Consider the following 19,943-nt stretch of genomic DNA (forward strand, 5'->3'; position numbering starts at 1 on the left):
AATCGAATTGTTTATTCATATCCAGGCGTAATCCTTATAATTGGACAGATGCCGTAAATAAATTATGTTAGAGTCTAAAGCTTTCAGATGTTAAGTACAATGCTAAAGATTTCAATTTATTCTTAGTGAAAAGGTAAATTAGTTAACATCAGTATTCAGTAATATTAGTGGATGATTCGGAATCTCTTCGTTATCGGGATCACTTATCAACAGTTGTTATTATAAAACAGAATACCGCATAGTTTTTAGAAAAAAAAAAATAATTCAAGCACTTCGTTTTGGACTTCACTTTGAATATAGTGTTAAAGAAAAAAACATTATGAAAAAAACTATAAAAAGAATGAGCAATCCCGGTACCGAGATGTATACCTCGTGTGAAAATTAAAGATGGATGGTGGATCCTGTACTCAACGATCTATGAATAAAAGTACAATTTCAATTTTCTCAAATTAAAAGCTTTCTTAATACATAATATGGAATGGATAAAAAAAAACCTGGCTTGTGACGATAAATTGCACTCCAGAGTTGGTTTTTAGGAGAAAATCTTACTATACATGTATGTTGAATACATCTTGAATACATCTTCCCCCAAGTGCTAGTTTCCACTTCACCTGAACAAAAGTCTGAAACGTTGTTTCAAAGTGTACGCGTAGATCTAACTAATGCGGTTCACGTCTCATTGTTAGTTAAAAATCCTGTTAGGAAATTAAATGTACAATCAATGAATCCATCAACTCTTTTTTTCTTTTTATTATACATGTAACTGAAGAATCCAATGGAAGAGACCAAATGATTGGGAAAATTTTTGAATGTTGAATTAAGTCATCAACAAATTGCAGACATCGTGGATAAATGTAGTTTCCAGAAGCTAAAACATGCTGCTGAAAATTTTTAAAGACCTTTCTCATAGAATGAAAATGTTTGTTATTGGAGAAGGTGCATTCAAATAACCACCCATCACATACCGCAAAGGTAGGTCGACACTTGATACCAAAATAGCTAATTTGGCTGATTGAATGCATAAAGCAGAAAATAATTGCATGATTCCGTCTATAAGTTTACTGTCAGCCCAGGCCTCAAACGGAAGCCACTAATATAGCCTCTCATTTGAATCTACGCTAAAGAAAAGAATGCAGAAATTGCTCTGGTCGCGAAAGACTCAATCGCTAAATGATGGCAAACTGACAACTAGACTTTATGGTAAACATTATGACTTCAACTTTTCTATCGTCAACTTCCCTTAGTTGGGTTGCAATATACCATTATCAACTGTATATGGATTTTATGTCTCCCACTTAATTCGATATGCAAGAGTATGTTCTAAATACGAACAATTTCTAAAACGAGACAGGCTATTAACAAATAAGTTGATGACACAAGTATATCAACAATCTCGATTAAAGTGAACATTCCGTAAATTCGAAGGTCGATACAAAGATCTTAATTGTACATAAAATTAGGGGCAAATTTTGACTAAAGTATTACATACAAATTGTTAGGCCATTATTTTCACACTCAATTGTTTGCGCATTTTCTCGATCGTGGCAGGGGTTGCGCGCGGATGTAGCCAGTGGGAAATGCTTGCTCCTCCGGGGCACCATCTTCGCTAGCCAAGGGTTTCTGATCCGCTACTCTCCTCACAAACCCTTGGACCGTTCACGGTAGCTCAGTCGGTAGAGCGCTCGCTTCGTGATCGGGAGGTCGTGAGTTCGAATCTCGGCCGCGACTGACCTAAGTCGATAAAAAATGGGTAGCAACTGTTCCTTCGCCATGCGCTCGGCACTTTGAAGTGAAAGTTGCGGGTCCTTCGGATGAGACCTTAAAAACCGAGGCCCCGTGTCACGGCAGGCATTGGCACGATAAAGATCCCTCACTGCTCAATGGCCCTGAGTGCCGAGTAAAGGTCAAAATTTGAAGCCTTCACCGGTATATGGTGACGTCTCTATATGAGTGAAAAATTCTCGAATGGGACGTAAAACAACATACAATCAATCAATCAATCACAAACCCTTGGCATACGGTGCTATTAAAAGTTGGGGTTTTTTTTTCTCGAGTTGTGATTGGAGTTGATCGACATCGTTCGACCAATCTGCTTTTGTAAATGATAATAATAGCCTTCGGGATATATCTTGATTCTTTAGTCTCGGGAATGAAAAACACAAGTAAACAACGATTCGTAAGATAACATGCACTCTATAATTAGATATGGCGTCATCCAGTATTAAGCTGATGTACAAATATTGTGATCAGGAATCTTATTGTAGATGTAGATTTGCACGATAAATAACAAATAAACATATCTTGATATCTTCTTGTTAACTATTTTTAAAAACTTAAATTTTCAAATATGCCTTTTATTTTTGTCGATGACGCAATTTGTGGGTATGTTGGAAAATTCGAGATCACGTGTCGTAAACAATCCCAACTTTTGACTGCACCCTATGCCAAGGGTTTGTGAGGAGAGTAGCGGGTTAAAAACCCTTGGCTAGCGAAGATGCCGTGGCACCTGATTCCACCTCTGTCTGTGTCGACTCTGCTCATAATTAGTATTGTTTAAGGGTATGAAGGACACATGGTCACATGACTTTGTTAAACTACGTCATAGTCTCCATTTATATAAGTGCAAAACGTGTAAAGCATCAGTTCTTGTATAAATTTTTGACAATTTTTTTTCTTTAATTACCATCTTATATTAAAAAAATTAAAAATTTAACATTCTTGAAAACATTAACAAATTATAAAAAAAAAAAAAAGTTTGATCCACTCCTCTGTTTCTTTAAACTGCGCGTCCACAAGTCGGTGACGTCATACACGATCTGCTAGACTAAGTACAGCAAGATCATACTCGGTGAATACAAGGGCAGTATTATTATGTAAAAACAGGTCATAATCAGTATATGATGAAGTATTTGAGAAACGGGGAACACAAAAATTATTTTTGCATGGCTGATGACGGAAATCTTATGTAAGTATATCTTATTTCGCTTATTTAGTTTACGTGCGACGTCATAGTTGGTTTTTCCCGTATTCGAGAAATGTAAACATGACAAGTTTTTGTCCTGCTTATGTCGTCTTTAACGATGTCCTGTGCAATATTGAGGTCAGCTTCACCATTCGAAATTTTTACAGTTAATCAATAATTTGAAGGACTTGCATTTCAACGTAAATTTAAAAATATTGAATGATAGGATTTTTTGTAAATTACGTTTTTTGTTGTTTAAGTTGTCTTAAAAGTTCGTAATTTTCCCTATCCAGATGCAATGTGATAGATGAAACTTGCCTTTTCGAATTTTAAACTCAATTCATACTCTGAAATATTTTAAAAGATAGATGTTCACTTACATATTTTTTATATATGCTTTAAAAATCCAACTATGGACAGAGTAATGAGCCCAGAAAAATGGAGAATTTAAACTCCACTTAGATACTGTAGGGCATAATATTTGTCAGTCAATATTTCTAAAATAAGGTAAGAAACCTAATGATATAACTGCTTTAAGATATATGGGACATACTTAATAAGAAATATACAAAATATAAAAAAAATTGAATGACAAGTATTTTTTCAGCTAAAGGTCCTTCTTCCCCTTAAATGGGCTTCTGAGAATGATCACTGTTATCCTCATATTTCATCAATGCAAAAACATATGAAAGTATAGTATGGGGATTTTTCTACACAAAAATTATAACGGTTATGATTTAATATTTTTATTATCATTTGAAATATGTTATATAAAAACAAATGACTCGGATGCGTAGATTTTTATTACCAAACCTGTCTATTTCAACGTCAGTTATCTTCCGGAAATGTCAGATTAATCGGACCCTGTTTCATCCGGACCTTGATATAAGGTGCCCAAACTTAAAAATTCGATATTCTGTTTACAATGTTCAAACTTTAATTTCATTTCAAATTCAATATTTTTTTATTTTTAGAATTTTTTGTTAGTTTCATAGCAATTTGAAAATCTTCATTTGTTGTAATTTTATAAAATTTTGAAATTGATTATTTTGACCTCGTTTTGAATACTTTTTCAGTACTTTGATTTTATATATTTATATTTACAGGAGAAATCGGGAATTGGAAAAATCATTTTACAGTTTCCATGAATGAACATTTTGATACAATATTCCAAGAGAAAATTAAAGACTTCAATATTCATCTACAGTTTGAATAGATTATGCTGTAAAAGATTTATCTTGCTGAAGGATGGCTTATTAGAACTCTTGATATTCTAGTATACTCTAACAAATTATGCAAACTTATTCAGAGTAAGTTATTTATGTATCAGGGATTGCTTTTTCTATTAAATTTTCTCTAGGTTTTAGGCCCGTAGGAAGCAATTTCAGTTTGGGGGGGGGGGGGGGGGCACAGCCATACATTTTCAGTTGAGGGGGCAGTATCAACTATCAAAAATTTCTTGACAAGCAAAAGAATTTTAAGTCTGTCGGATGGAATGTTAAACGATGCCCTGTGTCAAGAATTACAACCCCTTGGCACGCATAAGTTCGTATCTCTGGTTTTCGAAAAAGAGTAGTCTCACTGGGGGCCACCAGTGAAATTCAAAAGACTTTCAAAAACCAGTCAAAAGAAATAGATTTTACCGCCGGAATATGACTGAAATATACTGCCGACTCATGGGACAGGTGTAAAGCAAGAAACAATAATGGTTTTGTATTAACTTTATATTGCCTAAAAAGAAAGGACCGCTTCACACGGTGTCCTAAGTTTCTGACTTTGTATGTTACTCAGATTTGGAATTGAACTTATTCTCAATTTCTCTTTGTCATCATAAAAAATCCCGCAATGATTTATTGGTACTAGAGTAAAAACTGCAATTTATCACTTCTGTGTGAGCCAGCTTACTCAGAAATGTACCTTATATACGTATGAATATATGCATCCCCTGAAGAAAGAAATCACCATAATTATAATCTTTAGTTTTTAATCGACATTTTGTAGAAAATAGGCCCAAAAAAGATTATTGTACATGTATGAATTTAAATTTAGTTGGTTCAACTTTATTATTATGTAATAAAATTATAATTTCAACTGCAATCATTATGTTGACCCTAATACCATGCTAGATACTGGATGGTCGAGTTTACTAATGAATAGTGGGGTTGAAGGGTAAAACTGCTACATAACATATATATACACCCGTCTCTAGCATCGATTTTTTGGGGACCCCCCCCCCTTCCCCCAAAATCTTTGTAAACAGTTTATTAGGTAAAAAACGTTTAATACATATATAATGAAAAAGTAAATGTAGCATTTTAAAAGCACACTTTGAGGTAATGTTTATAGTATATGTTTTTTTTTTTGGGGGGGGGGGGGTGATTGATTGATTGTATGTTGTTTTACGTCCCATTCAAGAATTTTTCACTCATACTTAGCACTCAAGGTCATTGAGCAGTGAGGGATCTTTATCGTGCCAAGGCCTGCCGTGACATGAGGCCTCGGTTTTTTAAGGTCTCATCCTAAGGACCCGCAACTTTCACTTTAAAGTGCCGAGCGCTTGGGGAAGGAACAGTTGCTACCTATTTTTTATCGACTTAGGTCAGTCGCGGCCGAGATTCGAACTCACGACCTTCCGATCACGGAGCGAGCGCTCTATACCGACTGAAGGGCGGATGGAGAGAAAGAAAAGGAGGAATTTTTGGTAATTGGTTGAGTTTACCTTTTTTAAAATGTTTGAAATTAAAGTTCAAATCCCATGCAGAAGTACATTCTGTACTTTGATTCTTTTTGTGAATGTACATATACTTGATTTTACTTTTATTCTGACTTACTGAATTAAAAACAGTTCAACAAATAAGGACCTGTTGCAAGCTTCATACAGAAATGAATGCGTGGTTACCATTATATTTTACATACATGTATATTGAAACACTGGATTTGGTTTTGCCCTTATTATTAGAAAATTGACTTGGATTCAAATAAGAAAAATTATAACAAAAAATGGATGTTATTTTTTGTCGTCTCTTATGTTTGTATAATGTTTTATCAAAATCAACTGTTAGTTTTAATTTTTCAGGGTCTTGAAACTAATATTAAAGAGAGTAAATTTTAATCGCCTATTGTTCTTCATTATGTTGACAAAGTAGGAAATAACATTGTCTTTATTTGTACATGTAAGGCTCATTATTCTAATTGTATTATAGAGAACTAAGATTTAATTTTACAATTGGTAATCCAACTTACACTCATAGTTCGCTTTCTAAGGAGGAAATTCTTTAAAATCAAATGCCAGTTTTAAATATGTTTAATATTCTATCAAATTAAATCCGAGTTTATTATACTTATGGTGGATTCCTAAACTACATAAAAATCCTTACAATCAAAGATACATAGGATTTCCAGTAATTGTTCTACCAAACCTCTTTCTTTCCACCTCACCAAAATATTTACAGCAGTGAAGGAGAAACTTCAGGATTACTGTATATCATATTCGAGAAGCGGTGTTAATCAAATGTGGATACTTAAAAACTCCAAGGAACTTTTTGAAATATTTAATTAACATAATATATAAGGAGTGAGCCCATCCCGCAGTTTACCCTGAAATGAAGATCCATTTAAAACATGTACATTCACTGGAATTCCGTTGGACACTAATTGTGCTCCTTTGATAGCTGATCTGTTTTTAAATTCATATGAAGCAGAATTTATTCAAAAACTTCTACAGAAGAAGAAGAAAACACTTGCTGTGGCCTTCAACTCGACATTCAGATATATTGATGACGTTTTATCTATTAACAAAGGTTACTTTCATTCATATGTCGACTCGATATATGTCCCATTAAACTCGAAATAAAAGACACCACAGAGTCTGCAACATCATTTTTCATATTTGGATGTTTTATTGATTATGGGCGATAAGATCAAACTAACAACTACATTGTATGAAAAACGAGATGACTTCAGCTTTTCAATCCTCATTTTTCTTACTTATGTAGTAACATTCCACAACCACCTGCTTATGGTGTTTATGTCTCCCAACTTATTTGATACTTAAGAGCATACCGAGACAAACTACAAACAAATAAGTTTATTTAACAGAGATTTTTTTTAAAAGATTTATTAAAGAGATTTAAAGTCAGCATTTCGTAAATTCTATGGTCGTTGTAATGAAATCGTTAGCAAATACTATCCTTGGGTTGTATTTTGACAGATATATTTCATAGCAATTGTTAGGCCTTTGTTTGACTAGATTACCCCGTCTACCTAATCAATACATAGGGCTCACGGCGGGTTTGACCGGTCAAAAAGGGATGCTTACTCCCCCTAGGCTTCTCATCCCACCTCTGAAATTTCCAGAATTCCGTGTTTTATGTCCTGTTTACTGATATGTATAGTTTGTAGGCTTTTTTTTTTAGATCGATCACTTTTCGTTACCTTCACCTATTTTATAATAACTAGGAAAATGTCAACTAAGAACATGACATCGCTGATTTCTTCATTCACTTCTGATATCGGATAACGGAAATGATAACGATTTCGTCAGGATGATTAAGATTTGAACGTTGACTTGACAAAGTTAAATATTTGAACAAGAACTAGATCTAGAACATAATGTAGAACAAAGATCATTTGAAGTAAGAGTGCAAGTCTGCATCCTTAAATTTTATGATAAAAACTAGTAAAAATATAAATATTTATACAGAATGAAAATAATGGCTCTCATCTTTCATCACAGATGACGAGGTGACATTTGATTTAGCAGATGTGGCCAATTTTTATACAATGTGAATTTTTCTTCGAAATAGAGAAAGAGAACTAGAACTTGGTCTCCTGTTAAATCATAAGATACACAGCATTATGTAATGTTTTTCTAGTCAACTACTGTAGCATTAAAGAATGAAAAGGCTGGAAATGGTTTATAACAGGTTCATTGGTGACACCAATGTATTTTATTTGTAGGTACAAATTATGTTTGTAGGAATAACAATAAAGTACCATATTATAGAAACACATTGGAATTAGTTTAAATTACACAAATCACTTTTAAAAATATGCACGTATGTCAAATAAACTTAAATACTTTGTTAGAGGTCACACAGAGAGCATGTTCGTAACAATCGTAACCATTAATATATACATCCTTCAAATGTCTTTTTGTTACCGTGATGTGTAATCTATCCAGGTGGAAAATATGTATGTTATACATAAGGATTTAATCCCTGCCAGGGTTCACTTCAATTGAAACCCATACTGATATATAAGTATGTTCATTCATTACTGAAAAAAATGTCATAGTTTATTTTCTTACTTACTTTTGCCTTCATGGAATTGATACATGTAGCAAATACACTTTCGTCAGGACAAATTTCCTGCATTTACCTAATACAAATACTTAACATTTTGAACACTTAACTAGGAAATAATGAATAATGAAGAATAATCAGTGTCGAAGTCTTGCTTTTATCTCATGTTTCATAGACATACAGATTGTTAATATTGACAAAAGATCTACGCATAGGTTTTATTCATTTGTTTGTTTGTGTTTTTTTTTTTTGTCTTATGGCAAGTTCTACCCCCCCCCTTTCCCCAATATCAGGAGAGTAAATGGCATTTGTATAATTGTGTCTCTCTGTCTTTCACAGAATTTGTGTCTGGGAAATAAGTCCTTGACAATTGATTAAAATGTATTCAATCTAAAGTATGTTGTTGCCAATGACTTAGCAATATTTCAAAGTTAGTGATCACTGGGGAAGTAGGCAACAAAATGCTGTCAGGGCTATAACTCTCGAAATCTTGAATTAAAAAGAGATGCCTATGAGCAAAACATAAGATTGTGACTCAAAGTTACTGAGCTATAAATTGTGAAGTGGTGTCAGGGCCATTATTCTAACCCTTGTTTGCAATGAATTCAATTTTTTTTACTACTGTCCATGACATAGATCATCAAATATGAAGGTGATTGTGAAAACTGAGGTCCATAGCTCTCGAACCCTCGACTGCAATGATTTCAAACTTAAACATGTTGTTCGAATACTATATGTTCTTTCAGGTAAACAGTCTATTCTTTTCATTTTGCTAACTTATTAATTTAGAACATTATTTCTATTGAAAGTACAAGAAACACAAAAGATTACGCCTCAGTCAATATATTTAAACACAGCATAAAACACGGCATAAAATGTTATACATATTTTAAATCCGACAAATGTAGGCAAAACTAAAAATTAAATAAATTTAAATCATTGTCCAGGCACGTAGAATCGTTTTTGAAAGGGGGGATAATTTACAACTTATCTGGAAAATTATTGACAAGCAAGTAAAAAAATAAACGGAAATTGTCCAAACTCGAAAATATCCTATTTCGTAGAGAAGGGGGGGGGGGGGGGTCCAACTTTTGCGACAAAAATACTTGGAGGATTAAACTAAACTGAAAAAGGGGGAGGGGTTGAAAGGGCAACTCTGCCTTTCCATGAACATTTCCATACTGAATTAACCGTAAAAAAATTAATGTTGAAAAAAAGTGGGACAAGCCCCCCCCCCCCTTTTCCAACACTGCGTGCCTGTTGGCCATACAAATTACTATGTTCATCAAGAATTACACTTTTCAGGAGGAAGAATGAAACTCAAAAAGAACTTAAAAACTCTTTCTTTCATTAAAAACAAATAAACAAACAAAACAATTAATTAATATCTCTTTCTTTCATTAAAAACAAACAAACAAAATGTTTAATTAATATCGTCTATCCAATTATAGGCTTAGAATTTAAGATGAATCGCACGTATGTTTGTATGCATGATGAAATTAGTATAGTGCTGACGCTTCCTAAAGCGATCGTGTAAAAACGTGCGGTCAGAAAGTAGAACGATGTGGACGCCTTTATTTAAATAGCTGTGTATCTGGTCAACAAGTAGCAGTGACCTAAACGAAAAGGCATGGAGCAAAATGGCGAGGGGAAACCAAAGCAGCCTGTTATATTTGACGGAATGGCATTACCACCTTTTCCTCCATTGGTAAAAGATGCAAAGGGGAGGTTTGAAGAAATAAGAGATCTACATTGTAGAAAAGATGACGTCCTATTGGTTATCTATCCGAAATCAGGTATTTACAGACATATATTTTCTGTTTGTGTATATAGTGTCAGCTATATTTATAATGTCGACTTACTTTTTTGCATCTACGGTAGCATGAAACAAATTGCTTTTGACTCTCCAAAAGATTTAATAGAACGACTAATTGTTAAATACATGTACGCCGTGCATCTGTGTTTGGAAAATTCCTTTCAACAACAGATGTGGAACAAAATCAAATACAACTGTAGTTTTAGTAATAATTTGGTTTCTTTTTTGTTTTAACAAATGATATTGTCATAAGGATACGAAGATTTTGTAAGGGGGTGAAAATGATTGACATAACATGGATATGTTTTCCTGTGACATCTTTATTATTAGCTTTTAGTGTTGTGTCAAGTATATATCGATTAGAGCTAGCTAAGTCGTTTCTGATGCTTACACACACCATAAAGGGGTCAAAAGTTCAATGTCTGACCAAAAAAAAATAGTAATAATAAAATAAAATTATTTAAAAATAAATTTAAAAAAAACAAAGAAAAACCTAAATTTAAATAGATATCCTAAGATCCTCATCCCTCAAAACAAAATGTTACAAGAAAACATTGATGTAACCATCAATTGTCGCCCGGGAAATAAATAAAGTAAACAATGGAAATGAGTCTTTATCATCAAACCGCTTCAATATGTGTGAAAAAGGCATGCGTCTAAATGATGAAGACGATAGTCGAGAATCTTTTGAAAACTTATAGTCGGATGAAAATCGAACAAAAACGATACCCTTTTAAACTTTATCAATTCCTCAAGTAAATGTTGGCTGCATAAAATATAATTTGAGACACATGCATCACCTATTTTCAAAAATATCTTTCACTTTAAGAATATAAAACACGAACTGTGTAAAGTACATTTTTACGTTTTGATGCGATAAGTAAAATTCGATGTTCTAATAAAAGGGACCTGTCGTTTTTTCGATAGTAAATGATAAGCAACTTTATATATTAAATATGAAAAACATATATATTTTTACAGATTCACTTTATGGAAGTAAATATATTGTGTATCTCGTAATTTATAAAGGGAAAGAACATTCTGATTAACAATCTTTTTAATGTTTAGAAAACCTTTAATTCTGAATAACTTCTCCCACCTCAATCCCCATATACCAACACTTAAACTTATATGTATAGAGCAGCCCGGTCCTCCGGACTGCAATGAATTATTATAACGATTTAAGTGCTATCATCAAGTTCTTAAATAGCGAACAAGACGTCATGACACATTCCTTGATATACGTAAGTGCCTAATATACCAACAATGCAATTGCTTTTCTACGGAAGCCGGTAGGTGCCAGGTAGAAAAATATTTTATCTGGCGGCCGCCAAATAATTTTCTGGCGGCCGCCAGATAACTTATCTGGCGGCTGCCAGAAAGTTATCTGGCGGCCGCCAGAAAATTATTTGGCGGCCGCCAGATAAGTTTCTGGCGGCCGCCAGAAAGTTATCTGGCTGCTGCCAGATATAATATTTTTTCTACCTGGCACCAACCGGCTTCCGTACTTTTCATAACGCCATGTTCACTGAATAACGTAGTTTAAAACTTGTACTGCATTCCAAGGACAGAGAAAATGCTTACAACATTATGTCATAAAAGAAATAATTTATGAAAAAATGTCAGCATAATTACCTCAATAACAAACTTTAATTCCAAATGAATTACAAACAGTATTCACGATATTTTATGCCTTCGTGACAATTTCCTCGTCAAAATAAAACTACATAACTGTATAATAGACTTTATAAATCTAGCAGATAATCAGTTATATAATGTCTTCCTGGGAATGCGGCGGTCAGGCAGGTTCGATCGCCAGTGGTTCACCTGACTATTCACGGTGCCCAGGTTCGTATCCAGGTTTGCGCCGTTGTTAGAGAAAGATTGCCCCCTACCCCGCGAAATAGGAACGAGTTTGAGCAGACTCACAATCTAGCACAATCTTCCACCTCAGATTATTAGCAGAATAATAATCATGTAAAAGCTTGTACTTGAATAAGCGGACAAGAAACATCACGAAATACGCATTAATATGATTTCCAAACGTTTCCAGTTTTTTTTTCCTAGAAGAGTTCTGCATATTTGCAATCTAATTAAAATTAGATCTTTGATCCGCTCCAACTAGATCGCTACACAAAGTGTAGTAGTTGGAGCGGATCAAAGATCTAATTTTAATTAGATTGGCATATGGGATGTTTATCTCCCAGTTTATTCATTATGCAAAAGCATGCTCCATATACATGTACGAACAATTTCTAAAACGAAGCAAGCTATTGACAATCAAGTTGATGAAACAAGGATATCAAGAGTCTCGTTTAAAGTCATCAGTTTGCAAGTGCTATGGTCAATACAATGACTTTGTCTGCAAATACAATCTATTATTAATTCAAATGCTGACTGACGTTTTTCATACTAATTTTTAGGTTATTATATACGCACTGATTTGTCTACGGATTTCTTTGTTTTTCCCATATCATGACAAGGAGCACACGGCGGAAGGGTTTCCCACTCCTCCGTGGCACCTGATCCCACCTCTGATATTTTACAGGTCCGTGTTTGCCTGCTCCTGATTTGTATTGTTTGAATGGAGATTTTGAACTTGAGCAGTATTCGTTATCTCCATATTTCATGTTATACCTTTTTTTCATTTTTATAACAAATCAATAAAAATGGAGATATTTAAGCATGAATGTTTTGCAAGTTTAAGAATGATTCGATATCTTGATCTTTTCTTCCAAATTCCACACTGTGCATTTATTTAGGATATACCTATTTTGTCTGTTTCGGTCAATCGTTGGATATTAAAATAAAAATCTTAATTAGAGTTGTAGAACCACACTGAATCAAATTAATATTCAGACATTCCCAATGTGTGTGACTGTAAGAAAAAAAGTTAAAGACCACAGTTTATCAGAGATATGCAAGCCTAATATAAAACTTTGTTTATCGAAATTATGACTGAATATTCATGAAAAAGAATTAATTTGCAAAAGTCTTCCAATCTGTTTTCTTCAAGACAATAAAAATAATTTAAAAATCATAAAAGGAAATAAAGAATAATAGTATAGATGATAACAGAATTTTATTAAATATGCACGTTAAAAAGTGGGTAGATGAAATTGGTTCCCTTAAACCTAGTGTTAATGATTCTAAGAGTTTGTCAAATATAAAATGTAAGGATAACCTCGGCTGTTCAAAATGTCTTGCAGGTGATAACATACATTGAAATGTTTTGGGTTTTTTTTTCACTATTTTATAAAAGTATTTGAATTTCATTTGACCTCATTTTAATTTACAGGGACACATTGGGTCTGGGAAATCGTCTGCATGTTACTTAAAAAGAAAGCCGAATACATGAAGGAAACTAAAGAGTTTTTCTTTCTGGAAGCTATACCAGACATGAGTGTAGTCCATAATCTCGCATCACCAAGACCATTGAACACGCATGTTCCCTACAGATGGCTACCGAAGCAACATATAGAAAATGGCGGAAAGATTGTCCATGTTCTGAGGAATCCTAAAGATGTCGCCGTGTCGATGTTTCATCACTTTAACAATACTAAAGAATTTGGTGAACCTATAGACTTCAAGACGTTTTATGAGAGAGTTTTCATGGGCCCAGGTAAGACCAAATGTGCCCCGAAAGCACGAACATCGTTTTTAGAAACATAAACTTTGAAAGGTAATAGTCTTGCTACATGCACAGTATACTGATTGGTTTATACATGTGTAAAAACATTTACAAAGGCGTAAGGCATATGTGAGTCTTCCTTGTAAAATATTAATTGTTTAATTTGAGCAAACCATGCATATACATAAAACTGTTTTTTTTAAAGTACAACTACTTTTTTCTGACGCCAATCCATGTACGTGTTCCTCTAGTTTTGACACTAAATTATTCAAAGGACGTACGTGCATGTACAGAGTCGTCGACGGTCGGTCTACAGTATGCATAATTTTGAGGGGAAAAATTCATGCTTTTGACCACCCTTCTAATTAATAATGTTTTAAATTAATAAGATGAGAAAATTATTAAATACGCTTGCTGTTTATCAGAGATAAAATACCAAAAATATTTTTTCTTCCAGTTCCGCTATTTGGAGGCTGGTTTTCATATGAAAAGGAGTTTGAACAAGCGGAAGCAAAAGACACACGTTCTGCAATTTTCACATTGCATTACGAGAGCTTAAAAAAGGTATATCACAAGGAAAATAAAATATTAATAATCACTGCTTATTGCCATTTGAATGAATGAGAATAAACTTAACACATAATACAACAAATACATGTTTTTCCTCACTATTTAATGATATCGCAAGAATGGATTCCTACGGTTTGTATTGTTGCGCTTTGTGTTGAGCTCGACGCAAAATATCATATATAACACAAACATTATTATCAGTATGTATACGATTTTGCGTCATTATTATATTTTACACACCTCTTATGCATACAGTTTGTATCTCTCCTTATATTCTTACAAATGTAAATTTCTTTTAAATATGTTACTTTTTCCGATCTTGTAATGACTTTGTTTAATGTTTTGGTTGCTATTTAAAAAATGAGGCTGCCTTGCAAAATATTTCATATTCAATACTTCTTTAACATTTTCACAGTATCAAGGCTTTTAGATTACGTACATTACACGTCTTGGGTGATTATGTTTCTCCTACTCAGCTGTTCCATGTTACTGAGTTTTGTTATGCTTAAACTATTTTTGGTGTCGCAGGCAGAGCAGAGTGACACTTAGGGATCACTTAACCCGGCGTATGTCTATCTGTCTGTCCGTCTGTCACACCTTATATCTCAAGATCTGTAAGAGGTATGGATCTGATATTATGCACATATATTTCTTGGCACCATGGCTTTTGTAAAATACCATTGTTACTGACGTCATGACCTTTGAACTTGTCTTTTGACCTACTTTCCAAAATAGTTCATAGAGCCGATATACAATATACTTTCGACATGTAAAAGGTAAGTTTATGCTATTTATATGAAGCATGTGCACAGGTTTTCATATATATTTTGAAAAAGTACTAGCGTTACAGGTCACTTGACCTTTGACCTACTTTGCTAAAAATACTCCAGTTGGTTTGATTAAACTGATGTCTTTTTAATACTAAGAGGCATTGTTTTAATAAATAGCATTTATACATTTTTATGAGCTCGTGGCTCTGTACTTTGAAAATGTACTTTATACAGTTACCACACAAACTGAAATTTAAATACTATACAAATACATGGGATCAGTATTCCAAAATGGATCATACAGACTGACAGTTGCAGTGAGACAGATTAAAATCTCTTTTGAAGAGACTGACAGTTGCAGGAAGACAGATTAAAATCTCTTTTGAAGGATTGTAATAAAATGATAAATAATTATTTCTAATATTAGTCATTTCGATTTCATTTTTCTATTTTAGCTTTGAGTGTTAGGGAATCTATTTGTATTTTGATTGTCAGATTTTGTCGCAGTCTTACTATCCGTGGATGTTTTTCCCCTTTGCTGGCAAATGCACGAACTAGAATGCTAACAAATAGCAAATAAATAGCTGACAAGTTTTAGATTTATTTACATCTTTAAAGAAGCTATAAAGCAGAAGACACATGGTTTGAACGGATTTAAGTATAGTAGAAACAAAAAACGGCACGCTCTACTCCCAATAAAATACATTAAAGTTATATCTGGAATTTATGTGATGAATGTCAAATAAGATATCGTTTCTGATCATAGATAATTAATTACAAAATTGCTTTTAGATCATGTACAGGGTGTCCCAGAATATATGATACCATTTCAAGATTCTGTAAAACCTAATGTAATGAATATTGAATTACAACAAATGCATTATAAATATTGCATATACTGTACAATTTTATTCACATGATTTGACGGTCATTAAAAGAAAACTACAAAATGAGTTCACTTTGAAAAATGCTATGGTTTTTAAATGATGCCCTCTAAATGACGTTCTATCTGTGTAATGATAATGTCTAGATATTCCACAGAATTCCTTAACTTGAGACAACAGTGCCTGTCTCGGTAGTAACACGTTGATTTTCATCTGAAGTAAACCTTTTATGTATGTTAAGGATTCTGGTTTGGGTTTAGCAACAGTAACTTAAGACTAGGATTGATAATTACAGTTTCAAAATGAGGGTAGCTAGCTCTTTTGATAATCCATTTTGATTCAAATTACATCTTTTTGCAAAAGTTTGATGTAAATTTGATGCGCTGCAATTTCATAAGTGTGAGATTTTTTTGGAATATTTTGTTGCTATAAAATTGTACTTATTCAAATATTTTTAGAGGCATATATCAAAGAAATTGGCTTAGGGATGTGATTGTGGCAGGTATTTCAAATGGTATCATATGTTTTGGGACACCCTGTATTATAATGAGTTGTTATATTTTAACCTATTTTCAAGAATGTCTGTTTTCTCTAATTTCAGAATCCAATACAGGAAACCAAAAGGCTAGCCAAATTTTTAGACGTTGACTTGAGCGACGAGGTTTTAGCTGAAATCGTCGACAAGTGTAGTTTTAAAAAACTAAAAGAAGCCAATGACACAATGAAAGACTTTATAAAGATAGTTCCAGGCAAAACTGAAGTAAATCCTCAGGAAATTATGTCAAAATTGTATCGGAAGGGTAAGTCAAACCAACTAACTACATTGCTATTAAAAGTAGAGCACACATTGTAATACACATGTACAGCTTAGAAGGCACTTTTTACCAAGATATTAAATTAGCATGTTTATGAAATGAAACTTCAAAAATATCATGAAAATTTTACTTTAGGTATGTGTCTCTTGACATGTTTTATATCAAGTTCTTTTTTAATATTTTATTTATATTTGTAAGTATATTTTAGATAATTACTCATAAAGCATGATTAGAAATAGCTCAGAAAACTGTTTGCATGATAATAAAGACATGTATTTTGGGCCTCAGACCAAGGCTAAGTTGATCAAATATTAAAATGGCATTATATCTTTGAAAATTTTAATGAGGAATACAACTTCCTCTAAAATTGTTAAATAAATGACTAATACATGTAAGTTAAGCGTTTTGGCCCTTGGGTCGGGGTTTTCATGACCATATACTGATATAAGGTCACGATATATAATGTCTGTAAATCTCCAATATGAAAATAATCTGCAATGAGCCCTCTTACAAAGGAGCTCTATATTAAAGTTGTGAAATTCACGTCATCTTAAAAGTAGTTTGAAATTACTTCTTTAAAAAAGTCTTACTCAGAAGAGGACTTCTGATTTTAAATCAGTGTAGTTTTTAAAGACGTGATATTTACAAGTATATAGACTTTGCTATTTGAACGAAGAATACCGTGTGCTATTTATGTCAATCCTATGGAAAACACAGTTTGATAAACTATAAAACATTGTGTCCTCAGAAATATAACTTGATGATATTTGTGGTAATGATGCTTTCAACTAAATGTAAATGTGTTTTCTTTTTCAGGAGAGATTGGGGATTGGAAGAATCATTTTACTGTAGCTTTGAATGAACATTTTGATGCAGTTTTCAAAGAAGAGATGAAAGACTCTAAAATTCAAGTACAATATGAATAAAAAATTCCCTACATACAGAGGACTTCCATTATGATAGCTTGAATATGTCCAGCAGAAGGCAATGTCAAGCCGTGTTAGATTGAAAAACTAAGAATTTCTTTAAAGTCGTTCAAAATGCCTTAAAACATAGAATGATATACAAATCCTTGCAGATGAATTGTTTTTACTTTCGATTTAATTTGATTTAATGCTCCTTTCAAACGTTTTCATAAGTAGACAGAAAAACTTAAATCTGAGAGGAGTAACAAGAGGCTTTCTAAGTATTTGACTGTAGTGGTTCAAAGCTAGAACTGAGGTGCAGTATTCTTTTGTTTGACCGTATCATGAAGAACAGATTTAACTAAGTCAATCTTATGGTAGAATTATCTAATTTCAAAAAGAAGTTCATGCTAGCTTAGTTGGTAGAACATTCGCTCCGTAAAAGGTCGTGGGTTCAAGCCTCGGCCGCGACAAACCTAAAAGTAGATACAAACATGTAGCAACTGTTCCTTCGCCGAGCGCTCAGCACTTTGGAGTGAAATTTCGAGACTTTTCTCTTGTCACGGCAGGTGTTGGCACGCTAAAAACTCTCACTGCTCAATGGCCCTAAAGGCCTTCATCGACATCTGGTAACGTCCGATTGAGTGAAATAATCATGCAAAGGACGTACATGTAAATCTACAACAAGCTATCAATCACTCTCAAGTTACTTCGAGAAATTAGAATGTCTGAAATAACGATATCAAATAGCTGTCGTGAAATATTGAATATATGAAATAAAAAGATTCCTTCTTTATAATAGTTTGTTTTATAAGTACAAGTTAGGAAAATCACAAATTGTTTCCATCAATTACCATTGGTTGATTGATTTGTTTTACGTCCCTTGCAAAAACATTTTTCTCATTTGAGACGTCACCATATACTGGTGAAGGACTTTAAAGGGGGAGTTTCGATAAGGCCGTTTTTCGGCCCTTCACGAAATTTTATGAAATTTTGATATTTTGTAGAAAAACTCCTTATCTTCCTAAAATATGAAAATAATTTATGTTACGCATTTTCCGGTCACGTAATAATTGAAAATTAAGTATACCCCCTTTCGTATATTTTTGGAGTAGACATTTTTATATGGGGAAAGTGGATTTTTTAAACCATCAAAATCGTAAATGAAATAGGATAAATATGAATAAAGACATAAATTAACCAATTTCAATAATTTTTTTTTACGGAAAATGGTAGTTCTCTTATGCGAATGTTTTTTAAGGTGCGATATTTTTCTGGTGTGTCAAATGTTACTTTTCTTTAAAACAGGATGAATTTAACTTATAAAACGTAAACTTATATAGAAAGTTTTAACATCATAATTAATCGACAGTTTATACATAAACTTTATAATCAATATTTAACATTTTCCCATACGAAAAATGCAATGGAAAAGATGTGTAGACATGAGATAGGTAAATGTAAAAACGTCATATACAGGTATATGCAATACATTTTTATCAATGAGGTCATACAATTACGTGTTTTATAAAAATATACCTTAATATCATAAAATTAAATAAAATGTTTTGAAATAAAAAGATTAAACAATAAATGCAATATATACACAAATAAAAAGTTTATTTAAAAGCATCATATTGCTACGTAAACCGGTACATTGTAGGTGCAAGGTAAGAAAATATTTTATCTGACGGCCGCCACATAAATAAATGGCGGTGACCAGAAACTTATCTGGCGGCCGCCACATAAATAACTAGAAGCCGACACATAAGTTTCTTGTGGTGTAGACGTAATCTAATAAAACATAAATTTAAAGTTATGAGATGAAGACTTTATGAAGTGAATTTTGGTATAAGGTGTAGATTTGATCTTTGCTAATAAGGCATGAAACTCCCAGATTTGACTACAATCAGAAGTTGTAGATGTCGTTAAAGGCAGAGATTTTAAGCACCGCCTTCAAAAATACCTGATCTGTGTACCTCTGTCAGTCAAGTGCATTTAGGTACATCACTGGGTGCTACAACTTGATTGGGAAAAACACTACAATTTTATCTGGCGGTCGCCAGATATTTCAATGGCAGGCGCTAGAAACTTATCTGGCGGCCGCCAGATAATACATTTTTTTATCTAGCACCTTCAGTATATTACAATGTATTTGATAATATGAATAATATTAATTACAGTCAAAAATATTTTATCATTATACGTAATATGTGAATAGCCAAATAATGGAAAAATCTATAATACATTGAGTGTTTCCTTTTCATTATGAAACTTAGAAGTATTT

The 19,943-nt window shown here is 33.1% G+C and overlaps 1 protein-coding gene across 1 annotated transcript; it reads left to right on the plus strand.

Moving 5' to 3' along the window:
- Positions 1–9,864: 9,864 nt before the first annotated feature.
- On the plus strand, positions 9,865–17,993 carry LOC133187619 (sulfotransferase 1B1-like). Its single transcript, XM_061323041.1, has 5 exons — positions 9,865–10,061; positions 13,380–13,703; positions 14,170–14,276; positions 16,538–16,736; positions 17,568–17,993. The coding sequence occupies exons 1-5, from the start codon at positions 9,896–9,898 to the stop codon at positions 17,675–17,677; spliced, it is 906 nt and encodes a 301-aa protein (XP_061179025.1). The 5' UTR covers positions 9,865–9,895; the 3' UTR covers positions 17,678–17,993.
- The last annotated feature ends 1,950 nt before the right edge of the window (positions 17,994–19,943 follow it).

Source organism: Saccostrea echinata, unplaced genomic scaffold (genome assembly GCF_033153115.1).
Source record: "Saccostrea echinata isolate AGI-Se365-2 ecotype Australia unplaced genomic scaffold, CSIRO_AGI_Sech_v1 ptg000001l, whole genome shotgun sequence".
Lineage (NCBI taxonomy): Eukaryota > Metazoa > Mollusca > Bivalvia > Ostreida > Ostreidae > Saccostrea > Saccostrea echinata.